This window comes from Mustela erminea, chromosome 6 (assembly GCF_009829155.1).
Source record: "Mustela erminea isolate mMusErm1 chromosome 6, mMusErm1.Pri, whole genome shotgun sequence".
Lineage (NCBI taxonomy): Eukaryota > Metazoa > Chordata > Mammalia > Carnivora > Mustelidae > Mustela > Mustela erminea.
Window position 1 is genome coordinate 44,876,725 of NC_045619.1, and position 20,537 is coordinate 44,897,261.

The 20,537-nt window shown below is 36.6% G+C and overlaps 1 protein-coding gene across 1 annotated transcript in view; it reads right to left on the reverse strand.

Moving 5' to 3' along the window:
* Positions 1–20,537, reverse strand: part of TRHDE (thyrotropin releasing hormone degrading enzyme) — a 389,311-nt gene that overhangs the window by 35,280 nt on the left and 333,494 nt on the right. The window contains exons 13-14 of the mRNA XM_032347011.1: positions 2,099–2,246; positions 118–215 (exon numbers count right to left, since the gene is read on the reverse strand). Of these exons, the coding sequence (XP_032202902.1) occupies positions 118–215; positions 2,099–2,246 (246 nt within the window). The remainder of the gene's footprint in view (positions 1–117; positions 216–2,098; positions 2,247–20,537) is intronic.

Here is a 20,537-nt window from a genome sequence, read left to right on the forward strand (position 1 = left end):
ATGAAAGATGCAGAATGAAAGAAAGATCATCTCATGCTGCTGAAGTCGCAGTGGTACTAGTTATATGTTATTGTACAGCTCTGGGGGAAAGAGGCAAATAAGAAAATAAAACAGTACTCATGTTGGTAGGAGGCTTGAACAAGAGATCCATTAAAATTGTTTTTTGGCCATCCAAGCTTGATGTACGTGGTTGCAACTTGCTTTAAAATATATTCCTAAATGGGGGTTAGGGGAAATAAAGAGGATGTCAGTTTCAAACCTCTCCATGATGATAATTACAGTTCCATAATACGATTAAAATATTTTCTAAATGCACCTACTTTAAAGAATCAGTAAAAAGATGGCCATGGTAAAGGCTCTAATTTTATCCAGCTCAGTGTTTCAAATATAGAAAATAAGGATAAAATACAGTTGCAATGGTAGAAGTCTACTCTTTACTTCCTATTGAATGATTAAGTAATTTGCACTAATCAATATTTTAGATGAAAATTTTGGCAGCGAAACAAGGACACTGAGGAACAGTGACAATGACAACCATGCATACAAATATACAAATGTATGTAGACATAGCTTGTGGAAAATAAGCACCTAACATTTATGCAGTTCATGTCAACAGAGCACATTTAAAGAAAAGCTGTGATGTAAGCCCAGCCGATAGCCTAGCACTGTTGAATCTGAGATACACAGAACACTCTTCAGTAAAAAATATGGCATTTCAAAGTCGAAATCCATTGAGCTAATGATATATTTAAATATTAGCAGCGATATAAAATATGCTCTCCTCACTTTAATGTGGTCCTTGAATTTTGTCAAAGAAATGAAAGCATCAAAATTACAGTAAAAGCAATTCTTAACTTTTACTGAAATTGAGGTGTCTGACATGAAATACTATTCCAAAGTACAAATATATACAAAAATGTATTTTACTTTTACAGAAGCTTAACATGGCAGTGTCTCTGTTAAGGAGAAAAGAGAAGTGTGGTAAGTCTTTCTCTAGCCGATAAAAGTTACACCAGAACTATAACGACCCATTTTTTTTTGCATGTCTGTTGTCAGGGATTAGACCAAACTAATGACAACGAACAGTCAAGCCAGGATCATTCCAGTTTTTAAAAAATATATGAAAACAGAGGTATTTGCATGCAGACTGGGAATAGGGAAACAAGAAGCAACTCTGATGGTCATCAGACAATGTGGAGGGGGCCAGAAACATACTTCATGTCATGGTATTCTAGTCTCGAATAATTCCAAATATGGAGGTTAATTAGCAGAGCCCATGGGTCATAAGACGTAGGAGGATTTTATAAAACACTGGGCAGACTCCTAAAATAACTGAGGGGAACCAAATAGGACTCGAAGGTAGATAGAAGGCAAAGAGACATAGTCTCATATACAAAGCCTCACTGGTGATAAGAAATTTAGGAATCAGAAGCTCATTAGCCATACTTAATCTTAATCTTATTCAAAATGGTTATTAAATTAGATTAGGTGGTGTCCGCCATGCAGTGTTGGTTTACCAGACTTCAGCTTAGGAAATCTGGTCAGGTAACATTTTGGAATGTTTGTCATGTCTTTGTGTCTATTTGGATTATCTATTGTTTGCTCTCCTGTATCCCCTTGGACCCAATTATGAATGGGCTCTCGCTTCAATGTTGATCTTATCCTTGTTAATTAAGGAAGTGAATTGAATTCACTATGCCCTTTTGGATAAAAATAATGACTAAGAATCTTTACTGAAACTGTCTATATTCTGTTAAGATCTTTGGGATCCCTCTACCCAGGTTAAGTCCTTTGTGAACACAGAGCCCTTTAACTCTTGGAAAGTAAGTTTGAACTTTAAGGATTTGCCATGTATATTTGTTCTCAAATTCTGAGTCATTTAAGCTTAATTGACACTTTTAGGCCAGAATAAAAAGTAGCTCAGATTCCATTTCTTCTTCAAGTAATTGTCATCAGTGTTGCACAGAAAATCAGGACAAAAATGATAATACAAATTAGAAGAAGAAACACAAATAACTCGGGATCAGTTGCATAAAGTGGATAATGAGAAAACAGTTCATCATCTGAAAATAAGAAAGAAGAAAATAGGTCTTTTTACATTGAAGACATTGTATTTCTCCATGCGGTCCAGTAATTTATCAAGGGGATAAAGAGCTCGGCTGGCAGCATGCCAAGGAAGAAAATCCTTCTCCTCAGATAGGTATCTGATAATCTCCAGGGGGATATGCTGAGGCAAGTAGCCGGCTCTGCACAGTCAAAAAAAGTTCATGTTAATTATATGCAGAAAATATACATGATGATGCAAAAGTGAAGATTTTACTTATGCAAATAAAAGGCAGAAAGCAAGATTCATCACAGTATAAAGAAGTCATACTCAGTGCTATAAAAATAAAATTACTCACTTTTTAAATATAGTCCTACTTAGGATGCCATGTGCCTTAATACATACAGAGTTAGAGAGTTAAAAATTTACATACACAAAAATATCAGAATGCATATTTTTTTAAAAGGAAAGAATTCCGGAATTTGAATAAAATCGACTCTAGGTATTTTCCTTCACAGAAACTCTTCCGAGGTCACATGTAATTGAAAATAATTGATTACTGAAATGCAATTTCAGTTTCTCAATGCATACTCTTTGCTCTTCCTGTAGTTCTGTGTAATATTTACTACAGATTGTGTTCAAAAGAACAATCAAACTAAAGAGGCAACTTACAGTTTTGACTGTATCTGTGTCATATTACAATTTGAACAGCTCAAAAGAAATGGTTTCCAAAACACCTATGAAAATCTCAGTTAGATTTTAATAGAGTCCAAATTCCAAACAAGTTGAAAGAACTGGCTCTTCCCGTTTATTATTTTTCTTTCAAAATAGATGCTGTGTCACCTTGGGGACCAATGTCAGATTCCTTGGAGAATATGAAACTGTAGCTTTTTAAAAAATGATCTGGACACACATTGTGCATATTTAAAGAGGGTATGTCCGAAAAGGATCCAAAAAGAAGTGTATATCTCTACTCTCCAGGAAACTACATATAAAATCCTTGCAAATCAAAGCATTATAAATGACAATCCACAGTACATTAAAAGGTAGTCTGTCTTAGCCTTGATGTCCCCGATGCATACACATTGTGACACTATGTGTTTTGCTGGATTTTTTTTTTTTTTTATTTTACAAGAATGATCAACTGAATGCAGACTTCTAACATGAGGACCAGCTAAATATGAAAGTAACCAAAGCCTGCTTATCTCCTTTATCTACTTCTCGCACTGATGTTCTTTTGTAACATCACAAAATTAGATGGACCTTTCATTTTTTCCTTGGTAGAGGTGGACAAGCAGGGAGCAAAGTCTGTCTCATCTTCACCTAAAATAAGTTTGCCAGATTATCTAATTCTTACACAGTCTGACAAGCAAAAGTTACTCTATGGTAAACTTGTGGCCATGTTCAGATGTCTGTAAGAAAAACCAATTCTGGGGGTACCTGGGTGGCTCAGTTGGTTGAGTGACTGCCTCCGGCTCAGGTCATGATCCCGGACTTCCAGGATCGAGTCCCGCATCGGGGGACTCCTTGGGGAGTCTGCTTCTCCCCCCGACCTTCTCCTCTCTCATGCTCTCTCTCACTCATTCTCTCTCAAATAAATAAATAAAATATTAAAAAAAAAAAAAAGAAAAGAAAAACAATTCTGAAGACTGTGCTTCAGTTTTCTTTAAAGGTTTTTAAAACACAGATGTGTGTCACTCTAATGATTTTAGTTCACTCATGGCATAATTCAATGATTTGTGCTTTGTAGGAGATATGACTAAAGAAGATGACAAATAATGTTATGGAAGAGACTTGGGTTTGAGAAAGAGCTGGGAACTACTATTGTTTCCCATAGAATTAAACAAATTCATCTTGCCAAGCTTCACATTCCTTATTTACAAAATAAGAAGGTTGAAAAAGAAGACCTCTTTTTTAGCCGCCAAACCTTTTATCCTAACCTTCTTGTGTACAATTTAAACTGCAACAAGTATTATAATAATACGGTCATACTTTATTTGTTCAAATATTTGAAAAAAAAACTTTGTAACTTCTTTCATTCCCCATTCTTCAGTTGTTCAATATGTGTAAATCTGAGAGGCAGGGCTTGGATCTAGGTTTTTTAGGAGATAACTGACAGAGTATCTCCTAAAAAAAGCAAAGCAATTTATAAGGTAAATAGCATAGAGAATATTTTGCTCATTCTTTAGATAAAGAGAAATATGTCTCAAGATTGAGTACCCTGCCGTATCACCTAGCTCATAGTGGCAAATCTGGACGCCCATCTCCAGAGTCCTACTTTCAAATAATGACAGAAGTTCCAAATAATGACAAACCAAAGAAAGTATTCATTAAATAGGGAAAGAAAGCAAGTTCTGTTTTGAGTCCTTATGGAAAAAATTGCTAACTGTTCACCAGAAGTCCATGCTTTCCTCTACTTCCTGGGATAGATTATAATGCCCATTTTTTTGGTATTTAGGTGTGGTCTTGTGAACGCTCATCACTGCCAAGGTTAGACCTCTCCCATTAGCTCCTCAATACTCATTTTCCCTGAAGTGAATCGTTCAGGGTGACTTTGGAACTCTTGTACTGAATATGTCAGAAGCCCACCTGGGTGTCTGGAAGACCGCATGCCTATGTACTAGTTCTCACACCAGTTCTGTTATGTGAGCAGGAAAAAAACACTTCTATTGTGTTTGATCCAAATACATGCTTGGGTCTATTTTTTTTAAAGCAGTTAACCTTCTCTAATGCAGCCCTCAAAGAGAATAAGAAACAGATTACATTCAAATTGCTCTCATTTGCGTTGTTACAAACATACGTAAGTAATTACCTACTACATAATTCAATACACTCACATTTAGCCTACTAGATCAAAATATGTAGCTACACTCAATTGGACAAGATGATCAGCTTCATTACAAAATTAGGACTCGTAAGAGATAATGTTGCTGAATAAGTTACCTAGTTTAGATATGTGTTTGTGTAATTGGCTGGTAATGATATCTGTGATTACTACTACTGATAATGCAATCAATATGGGGGAAGTGTGTGGAATCCAATGAATGGAACACTACATTAGCTTCAAGTAATCAGCCCAGTAGGGAGCACATTTAGGGTCCCGATGCCAAAAGGCAGTTGCCCTAGATTTGCATCATCACAGAGAAATGCTGCTAACAAAATAGGGGAAAAAAAAGCAAATTTAAAGAATATTTCATGTACAACTGTGTTTTATTAATATTTTAGGTAGAGGTTGTAGATGATATCTATCTTCTGTATTGGGGTATAGGTTGGCATAAGAAATAATTTAGGGGGGTGCCTGGCAAGCACAGTCAGTTAAGTGTCTAACTCATGATTTCAGTTCAGGTCATGATCTCATGGGTTGTGGGATGGAGCCCCGTGTCGGTTTTCTCACTCAGTGGGGAGTCTGCTGGAGACTCTCTCTCTCCCTCTCTCTCTGCCACTTCCCCCAGGTGTACACTGATTCTCTCTTAAATAAATAAATAAATCTTTTTTAAAAAAGAAATAATTTAGGAATCAAAGGAAATATGATGGGGAAATGAGGAAAGTTAAAAAAAAATAGATGAAGATTGCCCTTATACACCTATATATACAGTTCCTCTTCCCACTTCCCCTCCTTAAACACACACATACCCTCTTCTCCTTCTTTGATTTACTGGAGCTTGCAATGAAATATATCTTTAGGCATACAAGAGAGTATTTTTTTTAATAAGAAGAAGATTAAAACGAGACAATATTAGCTGATATTGAAATGCACTGATCTTAGCTGGCTTTGTTTTCACCTAAGATCCAAAACTACTTTTTAAAAACTGCTCTGAATTCTGTGAATGTTAATTCTTAAATCTACTGAGATGGGTGGCTTGCACACAAATAACTTATTTTATGTGAATTTCCTTGCAAAGCATTTGGCTTCTGGGTGCTTGATACTTGGAAAAAAATAAAAAGCACAATCAGACTCTTCAAAACATCCTGCTTCCAGGTTTCACTAGTGGAATCTTCATTTAAAACCAATAAATTACATACTACATCTTTCACAATATGTCTAAGAGACATTATATCTCTCTTTGAGGGCACAGATTTGTAAAGCATTTGCTGACATGCTTAATTAAAAAGTTTACTATTCTATCTATTATCTTTCATTAATCATTGGAAAGGGCTTTTATGTCTTCGTTGTGGGAAGATCCCATGGCCGAGACTGGAAACTCCAGTAGTCCTCAAAGTACCATAGATTCAAAGAGGAAAAACACAGGGGAGGTATCTTTGTCAACCAACAGTCTATTTGGTTAGGTCATAGATGAAACAAAAGCTATGATTCGGACATTGGAGAAATGTTGTCGGCAGAGACAGAAAGGAAATTACTTATCTGTAGCCCCATGAAATCAGAACCACAAAAAGTTGCACAACAAAGAATTCTCATATCACCCCCTTCTCCTGTTCCTTCTCCTCCAGAAAGCCTTCTTCCACACTGACTTAGGCACTTCTTTTCTGGGCTCACAGAATACCTTGATAACAGTAATCTTTATAATAGTTATCATGATATTAATCATAATTTTATCATAAGATGGTCTTTCTCACTCACTGGACTTACCTCCTTAAAGAAATGAAGCATGCTTTGCCTATCTTTGTATCCCCATAATCTAATGCAGACTCTAGTACAAAATAGGTACTCAATAAATGTTTTATTTTACACTAAATTACATTATGGCAATAATGTCATTGTTCTTTTTTTTTTTTTTTTTTTTGACAGAGAGAGTGAGAGACACAAGCAGGCAGAGCAACAGAGGGAGAGGGAGAAGCAAGCTTCCCACTGAGCGGAGAGCCCGACTCGGGACTTGATCCCAGGACTCTGGGATCATGACCCGAGCTGAAGGCAGTCGCTTAACCGACTGAGCCACCCAGGCGTCCCAATGTCATTGTTCTTAAAAACAGGAGCACTTTATAAGTATAATAAATTTTAACATACACATATGTTATTTTTTAAATTAAGCATTTTTTAGGGCTAAAAGATACCAACAGGATGAGGAAAGTCTATTAGAGTGATATTTATACTATTTTTAGTCATCTTGTTTATTAATGGTATACATGATAGAAGATAAGAAGGCCATTGCTATCTAGCTAAGGAGCTTTGAATCAGCTAATCTATATCCAAATGAAATATCTTTATAGCCAGAGAGAAAGCGGAAGCACTGTATCAACACCTCTGTTGTTTCTTTGTTTGTCTGTTTGTTTTTGTCCCCGACTAGTAAATTACTTTCCTACTTTCCTGGAAGCAACAGCATTATTTTATACCATGTCTTTAAGCAAACTGATCGTGGGTTTGGAAATCTCTTTCTCTTAATCAGTAAATGGACAAGGATGAACTACATGATCTCTAGGGTCCCTTCTTCAGTAAAAATTTGAAGATTAAAAATAAAACATCCAGAAATAATTTTTTGCAACTTGTATGGTCCCCCCTACCACCACTACAATCAGCCTTTCCTATCTGCAAACACACTTGCTTCTTTATTTCCAAGTATAATTTCTCAAGAAATCAGCCATCATCTAAATAGAGGGATCCTCTGGGTACTCAGTAATGTTAAAAAGCAGAATCAATGTTTGGTTATTAATTGGAAGAGTTAATAGATGTTAGCTATTCACCTGAAAAGGAAAACACCCTTAGCTTTATGGCTGAAATGAATTATTTTTTAAAGGAAAATGATCAATTTATTTTAAGCTCTTGTATATTAAGGATTTACCATATGGTATGGTGTTATGGAATGATGGTCTAAGTTTGTTTTAATTTACTATCCTTAAAAGCTTTAGAATCAGTGCTATTCTGCAGCCCCCCAAACTACTTCTTTTTTTTTTTTTTTTTTAGATGAAGAAGCTACAATTTAAAGAAGATAAGCAACTTCCCAAGCTGACTTGGCTAATAAGTGAGAGAGCTGGAATTGAAAACCAAGACTGACAGGAAAGCTCTCACTGATGCCACCACATGAGACTGCCTCCCTAAATACCACTTTGAACTAGAGTTAAACGCTTTCTGTCTCCTTTCCTTTAACATCTGTTTACACATCACTATCATAGCTCTCATCACATTAAGTCTAGTTCATGAAGAAATACATAATCAAAGCCCAGATGCTAACAGGGCAAGTGAGCAATGGTAAGGATCAGAGGGTTATAGGGAGTGATTTAAAGAGGAGGCTTAGGCCAGGCCTCAGTGAGGACACCTGCCTGCGTGACATGAGAGAGCAGATCCGGCGGGGGGAGGAATTCAGCACCCCCCCCCTCCCCGGGAAACAGCAAGGTCCAAAGTCCTAGACCAGGAATAAATTGGGGACATTGGCAGAATCACAAGGAGGTTTTTGTGGCTGGCATGGAGTGAGCCGCAGAAGAGTAGGCTAGGTACAAGGAGGTTGCCGATATTGGTGGTGCTGGAAGGCACTTAAATAAGAAGGGCTTTGGCTTGTTTTTCTATGGGTGATGGAATTCTACGGCAAGTGTTTGATCTGATTTTATGCTCTGAAAGGGTGACTCTACTGCAGTAGAGAGGAAACCCAAATATGCCATGTGGTCCACCCAGACAAGAACAGAGTGAAGCATGATCTCCTAGCTGACCGTCTCCCTCTCCCACTATACAGGCTATGCTTATGAGAAAAACATACCTAGTGAGGGAAGTTACTGACATGAAATCAGACAATGATTTTTTGAGGTAGGCTTCACATGAGATTTGTTTTAGAAACAGTAGCTTATGCAGGTATCAGGAAAAGGAAATATTCCCAAAGTTTATCTATGTATTATTTATTGTTACTCAATTGCTAAAAACAAAAACAGAAAACAAAAAAACAGCAATGATGATATGGGACTGTGACATTGTTTAGGCAATGAACACATTTTAAAAGATAAGAGTATATATTTTACATATAGGAAGCTGCACTTTCCACTCTGGGTTAATTAGCACAATTATTCCAGAATTTAAATAGTGAAAGCAGCCTGAAAGACAACGAGGAAAATAATCCACATAGCTTATGATTTCCACTGAAAACACAATACTTACCCCTGGGACTAATAATATATTATATGTTAATAAAAAATTTTTTTAAAGTTAAAAAAAAAAAGAAAATACAATGCTTAAATTTGGTATGGAATTTTGCTTACTAGGTAGTGACGTTTTCCGATGTTCTCCATAGTCACACAGGAGTAAAAAGAATTTAAAAATCCAGTAGGATTTTACTGACATTAGGATATCAAATCATTAACCTAATCGACTGTGTTTCATACTTCCTATTTGGTTGCTTTTTAGAGATATGTGTGAATAATAGGAAACCAGAAAAAAGAAAAATATCACTGAAACCAAACCACTTAAAAAGAACTAGAGAGCGTCTGGCTGTCTTAGTTGGAAGAGCATGTGACTTTTGACCTTGGGGTTTTGAGTTTGAGCCCCACATTGGGTGCAAAGACTACTTAAATAAATAAAAACCTTAAAAAAAAACTTTAAAAAAATAACTGGTTAGGGGCATCTGGGTGGCTCAGTGGGTTAAGCCTCTGCCTTCGGTTAGATCATGATCCCAGGGTCCTGGGATAGAGTCCCGCATCGGGCTCTCTGCTTGACAGGGAGCCTGCTTCCCCCTCTCTCTCTCTGCTCGCCTCTCTGTCTACTTGTGATCTCTCTCTGTCAAATAAATAAAATCTTTAAAAAATAATAACTGGTTATATATCCTCATATCTGATATTATATCAAATTTTTGCTTTTTGTATAGATTTTACTATACTATACATTAAAGTTTACATAATTTTTATAATAGTTTTCCATATTATTGGAGATTCCTCATAATTACTTTAGCAACATTCTGTTGGAAAGATAGATGGAGTTCACTGCTGTTTAGTACCTGAGGTGCACATAACAGAGCTATGAACATCTTTGTGCATGTTGTGATTCTTGGCAAATCTAAGTTCACGTTCTCAGGCTTCATCAATCAGCAATTGGTCTAGGTAAAAGAAAAAGACGTAGACAGTCCCTGTGGTGACCAACACTGATTTAGCAACCCCTGTTACTCCAGACCCTGTGCCAAGTGCATATATTATATATTACATATTATATATCATATATAATATTATACATTGTATCATATAATGTTATATATGTTATATAACATAATACATCATGTTATGAAATCCTCATGACAATCTTCTGAGCTTAGCAATATCACTAACCCCATTTTGCAGATCAAAATTGAAATCCAAAATGCTTCCTTACCTCTCCAGGATCATATTGCAAATAAGGGTGGTACTGGTATTTGAACCCAGTCTTCCTGCACAAATATTTTTATCACTATACCAAAAAGGCCCAGCAAGTCACCTTGAATTCCCTCTCCCATCTTCTAGTAAAAGGAGAAAATGAGAAGAGGAATTTAAGGGACATCCTGTGGGAGTAATCTTTGGAGGCCTTATAAGGAAACATAGTAGAACCTATGGGGAAGGAGAGAGTAGTATGGTCTGTGGCTGCAACTTTGAAATGGAGGCTTTAGTGGACTTATTGTTGATCTAGCTTTTAGACTTTGCTCATTTGGGGCCACTTCTGGCAAAACCACTTTAGTCACTACTGCCTCTAATTCCCCGGGTTCTAATCTCCATAAGACAAGAACACTGTCAGCCTAGACTCTGGCCTGGAAGGCCTGACGCCATTTAGAGGCACTTTATCTGCCATAACGAGCATTCTCTTCAACAACATGCTGCTTTCAGAGATCTTGCTGACGCAGGAAAACAACAGAGTGCTAGGATGTGGTCTACAGAAGAAAGGGAGGGGTAATCATCTGCACTAAGGATCTTTAATTCAAATAAAAGGAAATATTTCAAAATAGAGAAGGTAGTTTCCATCTCAAAGTCTTGCAAGAAAGAGAAATTGAAGCTAAGCAACATGGTGTGAGGCTCCTAGACACAGGCTGGGCAGGAAAGAATGAAGATTTGAACACTGGCATACGGAGTGTGGGGGAAATCACTTTCTGGATATAACTGTAGGGCAGACTCCTAGGTCTGGATAATGTGCTTCAATTAAAAACCTCAGTGAGAACTCTCAAAACCAAGCCAGTCCCTCTGCCAGTCTATTCACAGAAGGGTCGTTACATATATGCGGCCATAATAATTCTGTACATAATTTTCTAAATGCACAGCTAAGGTCTGAATTTTAGAATAACACAAAGGTAATAATTAAGAAGGAAGATTCAGTCCCAAATGGATGCATTCAAAAAAATAAAAGAAAAACACTTTTGAGAGTATAATCTAGCCATGCAGAAGTCAGTAATGACCCAGGTGGAAAGGTTCTAGAAGAGCCACCAAAAGTCATAAAGGGGGCACCTGGGTGGCTCAGTGGGTTAAAGCCTCTGCCTTCAGCTCAGGTCATGATCTCAGGGTCCTGGGATCGAGCCCCGTGTCGGGCTCTCTGCTCAATATGGAGCCTGCTTCCTCCTCTCTCTCTGCCTGCTTCTCTGCCTGTTTGTGATCTCTGTCTGTCAAATAAATAAATAAAATCTTTAAAAAAAAAAGTCATAAAGGAGATCTAAGAAGTACAATGACAGCAACCCATTAGATCTGGGCTCTGCTATCAGCTTGAAGAAGCTCCTGGCCAAGTTAGGACATCTTGAGTATCAGTAAGAATGAAAACTGCCATGGAATTAAACTTATCAAATATACTCAAACGCATAGGATAAAATGGTACTTGACTAAAAACAAAACAAAGCAAAATAATTGGTCACTATGGAGCATGCTAGAGGATTGACTCACTATTTTTGAAACTGAAAACGACAGGGAATCAGTTCAGCATTTATCCTGCCTTTCCTGAAGAACTATATCACGGGGTCACCGAACAGTACGTGAGAGCAAGTTTCTCTTGAGAGAACTATTTTGTTTATGAATGGAAGAAGAACCAGGGCATCCTCATTTTGCCACCTCCAGTAAATCAACAGATTTAGGCATTGAACAGTAATCGCTGCAAATGTCATAAAAAGACAACTGTTTATTTTATGTGTTCATTGAGAGTCAACTGTGACGCAGACTACCAAAAAGCTGAACCTGTAATGGATCAAGGCCTTGGGTTTGATGACCAATTTACAGGCCAGAGAGAGGACAGAGGACCATAGAAAGGTACACAGTGAGGAGGCAGTCAGCAAAATCTAGACAATGGGAATCACATAGGACAAACCACCTCGTTCCTCACCAAATAACTTGGAAATTTTTTTTTAAGACGAAGGGGAAAATCAATAGTTTAAAAGAGTGTGAAAAGATAACATCAACTAGTCACAGAACAGTAATATCATTTGGCTCATAATTCAAACAAAGTGTATAAAAAGAAAAAAGATACATGCCACTTATAAGATCACTGAAATTTAAATACTGCCTGGATTTTTATATTATTCAGGAAATGTTCATTTTAGGTCACCATCTTTAGTAATGTTCATTTTTAAGAGCCATATAGTGAAAATTATTTTATGAAATGATGAAATGTCTGGAATTCATTTCAAAATGGTATGAAAGGGGGTCACCTGGGTGGCTCAGTGGATTAAGCCTCTGCCTTTGGCTCAGGTCATGATCTCAGGGTCCTGGGGTTGAGCCCTGCATGGGACCCTCTGCTCAGCAGAGAGCATGCTTCCCCCCCCGCTTCTCTGCCTGCCTACTTGTGATCTCTTTCTGTGTCAAATAAATAAGTAAAATTTTTAAATAAATAACAAAATGGTATGAAAGGTTGGATGGAGATGTGAAGTGAGACTGACCATGAGTTAATCATGGCTGATGCAGAGCAAAGGATACACCTTTCTACTGGCTTTTGTGTATATTTGAAATTATTCATAATAAAGAGGTGTTTTTGGTTTTTTTTTAAAGATTTTATTTATTTATTTGACAGAGAGAGAGATCACAAGTAGGCAGAGAGTCAGACAGAAAGAGAGAGAAGCAGGCTCCCCTCTGAGCAAAGAGCCCAACGCGGGGCTCGATCCCAGGACACTGAAATCATGACCTGAGCTGAAGGCAGCGGCTTAATCCACTGAGCCACCCAGGTGCCCCTAAAGAGGTTTTTTTAAAAAAACAAAGAAGGGACTAAGTCTTATCTGTGTTTTCCCAGTGTGCATCAAAAAGCCTTCTTATTGTCTGTGTTTAAAAATATTTGCTGAAGGGGTGTCTGGTGGCTCAGTCTGTAGGGCAGGCGACTCAGTCTCAGGATCGAGTGTTTAGGCCCCCCATTGGGAACGGAGCCTAACAAAAAAAAAAAAAAATTAAAAATATTTGCTGAATAACAAATTCAAGGAAGGCAACATTTCTGGCCTCCGTTTCCTTCCTTAGAAAACGAGAGAAACGCTATTTACCTCCTAGAGTTGCTGTGAAAGCTAAAAGACAAGAAATGGAAGCGTATTTTGTAAACTGTAAAGGTCCACAGAAATGTGGAGAGCCTTCAGGCTGAAGAACCAGAATGAGAATTTGGCAACCGTATATTCTGCATTTGTATTCTGACCTTGATTTGTTCCTTACACGGAGCTACTAAACTCATGGATAGATCCCAGCGCATTCATTTTTCCCCTTAGGGACAAAGTACCAAATGGTAGTGTAATTGCCAAGGGAAAATTATTACTCTGTTCTGAATTATTTCTATCATAAATCCAAAACCAGTCAAACAGGCTCTGTCACAGAAACGACAGGGTTGCTGTACAGTGATGAGAATCCCACATACAAGTGCCCCATAAATCCGTGAGTATCACAACCCTCCAAAGTCATTCTGACTCATGTGTTTAAATCACAAGTGGGAAGCCCGGCTGGCAGCACGTTGGTCAACACTGTGGAAACAATGAAAATGAGGTGATTTACTCAGCCATCAGTTCGAGAAATGTCCCGTCATCTGTCTTATGTAGATTGCGCAAAATGTGACAAGCATTTTGTTTGCTTTTCTTTACACATTTTTCTATTGAATCGCAGGAGAAAAAGTCTTTTTCATTTAGTAATGATAACAATCACCCATATTTCTCCTAAATTCAATCACAACTGCTCTTAACATGTCAAAGAAATGATTTCTGGTAAGAATGGTGAATGATAGAAAGGCAGAGAGAAGGACACAACTTGTCTGTGTGTCATGCATTTTCTCCTTCTCTAATCTTAGTAAAATATTCATCTTTACTTAGGATGAAATGAAATATCTAATCTAATTCTTTATGATTTAAAGTGATATTTTCCTGCCTCTCAGAATATAATACTCCATTCCAAATTAGAGTTAAAAGCCACTCCGTGGCATTGTAGATGAAATGTGGAAGGTAAAAATACTTTTTATTACCAGTGAGATAGAAAAAGGACTTCAACTATATAATTCATTATATAAAAATAGGATTAGCATCTTGAAAAAGAAGAGAGCTGTACCCATTTGAAATCACGTTCAGGGAGTCGGGCATGTTAGTTAAACTTGTGGGACTTTATTTTTCTTTCATAAGGGGCTAATGAGAACATCAGGAAATGAAGGATGAAGATAAACAAATGTGCCTAGCCACGGCTTATTAAAAAATGCTAGCCCTATAATGATACAATCAACTTAGTTGAGAATTTGTGCCCACAAGGAGTTCTGGATTTATTTGAGGAAATTTTCAATTCTTAGAATTAAAATACGTTAAACTTCTTTTGAGATTGGCCAATAACTATATATTGAAATAACAGGTAATTCTTGTCCTGTGGGACACTAACTTGCAGACAAATCATTGAACCTCCAGAAGCAGAGGTTAGGAAGGGAAGTAGCTTTCTCTACTAGCTCCATAGCTCTCAATCTCTCCATTTATCCTTCAACTCCCAGGGTCACAAGATTCTGAAGATACACTATTATTATGGAAATATTTAATTAATCCTGGATCCCCAGCTCAGAAATATAAGACCTTAACCTTTCCTTGATTTTCTTTAACGCTGATAATGTTCAAATAAAACTTAGGAAAAAAATAATGATAATGATGTTCTAACTCCTTAATGATGATTAACAATTAGAGAACATTAATGGTATAGATTGACTGTGTTCTAACAATGACACTCATTAATTTTAATAACAGTCCTATAGTTCAGTCCTTGCTTACTGTCTGAAAATTTACCCCTCATTACCACTTGTAGGAAGCAATTTTTTAAAGTTGAAGCACCAGTGAAAATACAAAACAATAAAAAAGTGCTAGTTAATTTACATTATTTAAAAAATATTAGTGTAAAAATAAAATATTGTCTCTTAATAAGAACCATATGCTTAAAATATTTTTTTTAAGATTTGTTTATTTATTTATTTGACAGACAGAGATCACAAGCAGGCAGAGAGGCAGGCAGAGAAAGAGGGGGAAGCAGGCAGAGAGAAAGCAGGCTGAGCAGAGAGCCAGATGTGGGGCTTGATCCCAGGACCCTGAGATCATGACCCGAGCCGAAGGCAGAGGCTTAACCCTCTGAGCCACCCAGGCACCCCTGCTTAAAATATTTTATATCCTGCTAAAATGATCACATGTGGTTCAAAAACATTATTGAAATTCATATAAAATTTTTAAAAATTAGAAATTTCTCTCTAGTAAGAAAACCACTTTCATGAGAAAAATAATTCTGTAATCAGTTTAGTAGAAGTCATTATCAGTATTATTTAATATATAATTCTAATACAATCATAATTTTCACAAGGATCATGTATTTAATACTAAAAGGCAGAAATTTACAAGAAAAATGATAAAGTGATGAGGTCTCTCAAAGAATTTGTAGTTTGAGAAAGATGGCAGAAATCTGCCACTCGATGCGACTGAAATACCCTTTAAAAACTTACATTTGCTACTTTATCTTTTCAAAAAGAACTTCATCTCAATTAAAGTAAGCTATCTAAAAAGAATTTTTTTTCCTATTGATTTATTCATGGTTAAATCTGTACCACTGTTTCCTGATAAGAACGATGAGGAAATCATCAGACTTAGCACTTTCTACTAAACTCTGCAGCCCCGTTGGATTTTCACTTGCTGAATCATTTCTACATTTTCTTGGTTTAAAGATTTGCCTTCTATTTTGTAACCTTAATTCTCTTTCCTCTTTATCCTTGGCTCCATGTGCAAGTGCATTCAAGCCTCATCACCATTCTTTCGTAGGCAAAGGATAAGTTGACCGTAGAAAAGATTTTATATTCTATCTACTGGAATATTCTGGGCTTATAGAAATCTGAGTCAGTCTGAATTTCCCACTTTCCAGGTAACTTTTTCTTATGTTTAATTTTGAAAGTTCAGGCTATTTATCAAGATGCATCTGTGTTTTTTTTCCTAAGACACAGGGTACCTTTTAATCTACATACTAACATCTTTATTTTGAGAAAGCTACTCTTTGTATGTCTTCAAGTTTTCAAAATTTTCTTCTTCTTTTTCATGAATATTAAATGCATACATGTACACATACACCAACACACACACTAGATGTGTCTTATTTACATTATGATTTTCATTGTTTTTTTTCCATTTCATTGATCTCAGTGATTGCAAGCTCATTCTCCATGTCCTTGATGATGTTTCCCCTGTGTCTATAATGTTTACTGCTTCTCACATGGCTTTCTTTCTTGTAATGCCAGATTACCTTCATTCTTTTTGCTACCTTATCTCTTTCGGATTTCTTTGCATGTTTTCTTTAAACTCTCACCTCAAATGACAAACTCGATAAAATCCCCCATTTCTTTGTTTTCATACTTTGAAATCACATAGAGGGGTATATTTGAATTGTTTGTTTGATGTTCTAGTTCTTCTGTTGTTATTATGATTCTGTTTTTTAAAAGATTTTATTTATTTATTTGAGAGAGAGAAAGCGCATGAGCAGGGAGGGTCAGAGGGAGAAGCAGACTCCCCACTGAGCATGGAGCCTGATGTGGGGTTCAATCCCAGGACCCTGAGATCACAATCTGAGCTGAACTCAGACTCTTAACCAACTCAGACACCCAGGTGTCCCTGTTATTATGATTCTTAACTATCATTCTTTCTATACTCCTATAGATTTAAGATTGGATTATGTTTAAACAGTACTCATAATTAAAAAGTAAATTCCTATACAGTAAAAACAGTTGCTGATAAGTTATGGCTTAAGAGCAATCACGGTGAATAGGTTGGAGCAGTAACAGTTTACATCTGGGTTGTTATTTCCGACCAAGTTCTAATCAAATCAGTAGTTCCATCTGTTTAGGGGCATATTTCTGTGCTGTAGTCCCATTTCAGAATATGCTGTATAGCTGTGTGATTCTTACTTCGACCTTGTACATCCCAGGTTCTCATTGTGGTGATTTAGCATTTAATTGTTTCTCTCCAGCTGTCTCGATTAATGGTTGCCAAGCCAATTGCCATATATATTTCTTCCCCCACCCCATTTCTGTTCCCTGCTTCCTGAAAAACATGGGAGTTTCCATGTTGTCTCTTTCAGGCCTGATTTTGTTTCCTCTTCCTTCGTGTGAAGAAAGATTCAGCAATGGAACCCATCATGCCTTAAGATTTTATTATTCTAAATAAGCCAGTCCCTCCAAGAAGCTGCCTTCCATTTTTATAGATTTCTGCATCCCACAGAGGACAATCTACATCTATAAATCTATAGATATAAATATCTATAAATACTGTCTTCTATTTTCAGAATCGTCGTGAATTTAGGTCCATAATTCATTGTATTTGTTAGTCATTCTTTTTCCTTTCCTTCCTTCCTTCCTTCCTCCCTCCCTCTCTCCCTTTCCTTCTTCCTTTCTTTTTGGTTGTTGGCAGTTGGTGTTAAGGTGGAAATGGATATGTATTTCATTTCCTTTAACAGAATATCCTTAAAAAAACAGTGCAGAATAAACAAACAAACAAACAAAAAAATGGCCATACCAATAAAAGTCTTGGGGACGCTGTGTTTAAACTAGCACTCTCATCTATTTCTGGGAGCATATTCAGTTGGTATCTGTAGAGTACTCAGCTTGCTCTTGACCAAAAGTCCCTTTCTTTCCTCATCCTGAGAACATGACCAGACGTCATTTATCTGATTCCTTCAAAGTTAGATCTTATCATGTAATCTGATAGCTATCAGAGGAAAATAGGCAGAAGTGATACAAGTCTTCCAGACTGACAATATAAAGCCCACTATGGGTTTCTCCATGCCCTGTACCCTTCTGCCATGCTGAAATGGAGACAATCCCAAGCTGACGTGGAGTTATTTGTTAAAGATATCTACAACCTTGGTCACAAAGGAGGCCTACTTAATAGCAAATTTTTTTCAAATATAAATATAATGCAAGGAAAGAGCCTAAGGGTCTGGCTCTCTTGTTGAAGATTGATGAATTCAAGATATCCCCAATATGGAATTGCCTGGCATTAAATAGGAAGTTTTTAAGAGAGGTCTGTTACCAAAGATGCCATAATCTTGGACTCAACGAATGAGTAACTGTTTAAGACTTGAAAGAACCCTTAGGTATACAACCTTCTAGAAGCAGACAGTGGGATATAAAGCTGCATGGCACCCAAGGAAGGTAAATGGCCAGCACTCATCTCATATATGCCCATGTAAGATCATGGAAAAGAAAAAGTTTCTCAAAGGGCAGATCCAGAGAATACTAAGAAAACTTGACCAAGAAGTCATGCTCAAACAACAAAATCAGAATTTAATCAAACTACTCATCCCCAGGAATCTTTCACAATGGTTTCAATGTCTCCCATTTTTTTCTGTCTTGAATGGCAAGTTTTTGTATTTTTGCCCCATCATTGAGAATTGGTTGTTTGAAAGACACCAACTTATTAATTCATGGATTTCCAGAATTGATATAGAGATCTCTCTGCTTCACTTGAAGATATTGAAATTTGGACTTTGGTTTGTATATAAAAGATACAATTTCAGAATGTATCATTTGATTATCTAGTTTGCTGACCAAGAATATAAAATAAACCTAAAAAAATTAGCATTTCATGAATTAAAAAGAAAAAATCGACAGCAACCTTCTTTACTCCTTGTACTTTATCATGTGAAGGAAATGTTTTCTTTAGGATTTTCTAGTATGGAAAAACAGTGTAGGACTTCAGTGGGTATATTTGGAAATCAAAAGTACATAAAGACAATGCTAACTTCAACTAAATTTAAAAATATGATCATCGATGTTAAGTTCTGGTAATTACTAAGTGTAAATCAATGGATTTTTTATTCACCACATGCTAGGTACATTACATAATCCATTTGTGGAGAACAGAGTTGGTTAAGTATACTTAAATTTGTTTGGGCAATTAAATAAGTATTACTTAGTAAATTTCTGCAGCAAATGGTTTTTATGAGAATAGTGTATTTCAAAAAAGAAGAAGAAGAAGAAGAAGAAGAAGAAGAAGTGATTATACCAGTTTTTTTCCCCCCCTTTTACCTCCTCAAATATGGCATGCAGGTTAGGAGAAAGAGCACATTAGCAGCTTTAAAGAAACCAAACACATAATTTTTATTTTAGAATATATATGAAAAAGCCTTTTATAATAGATATTGTAGAATACACTCACACATAAAACCCTCTCTTACTTTTCCTAATCAAAGCACAAGTTGCTGTTGACTCATAATATAAATTAGGACCACAAGAATTGTTTATAGTTAAAAAGCAAATGCATGCAGTATAATATTCTAAGCATGAATCCAACAACAAGAAATTCCAAAAGCTTTCCAGTTCAATGACGCTTAACAGGGAGAGAAATCTGTATTTCCAGATCATCATTAAATTCCCATATATAACAATGTATAACTAGAGACACATTATATTCTCCAGAATGACAGACTTTTTTTTTGTTTTGCTTTCCTATCTTGCTATCTCATTAGTGATTTAATTCAGATAAATATGGCTTAAAACTGAATCACATAAAACTTGAAACTGGTTAGCCAAGAAAATATTTTTAAATGGACTTTCTATTGTAACATGTCACCCTAAGTAGGTAAAGCTAAAATTTGGACATCCTCTATGTATCCAGAGATTTGAAATATGAGCATGCTTCTTAATCCAAAACTGGGAGATTTTCATAATGGCAAGGAATTCCTTTTTTAAAACTTTGATTTCAAAAAGATGCTATCATTTTGAATTACTCATTCTGATCTTTTCCTGTACACCTTCCTCTTCTACATGTGTTTATTATAGTTACTTTATTTTGAGGTCTCTTTGAAGACTATCTTGAAATGCCATTGACTGCTTAAAAAGCTTGAGTTGGAGAGACGTCAAGGAAGATGGTGGAGTAGGAGGACCCTAACCTCACCTCATCCCATGGATACAACCAGATAACATTCTTATCAGTGTAAGCAACCCAGAAAATGACCCCAAAACTGGCAGAACAAGTTCCACAACTAAAGGGAGAAGAGAAACTACATCTAAGAGAGTAGGAAGGGCAGGGATGTGGTAGTGTGCTAAACAGGTCTTGGGGCATTCAGAGGAGGTGAGGAAGCCACCAGCATGGAGAGGGGAAACAGACTATCATACCAGGAAGCCTATGTGGGGAAGGAGAATCCTCATAACATTTGTCTTTGAAAACTA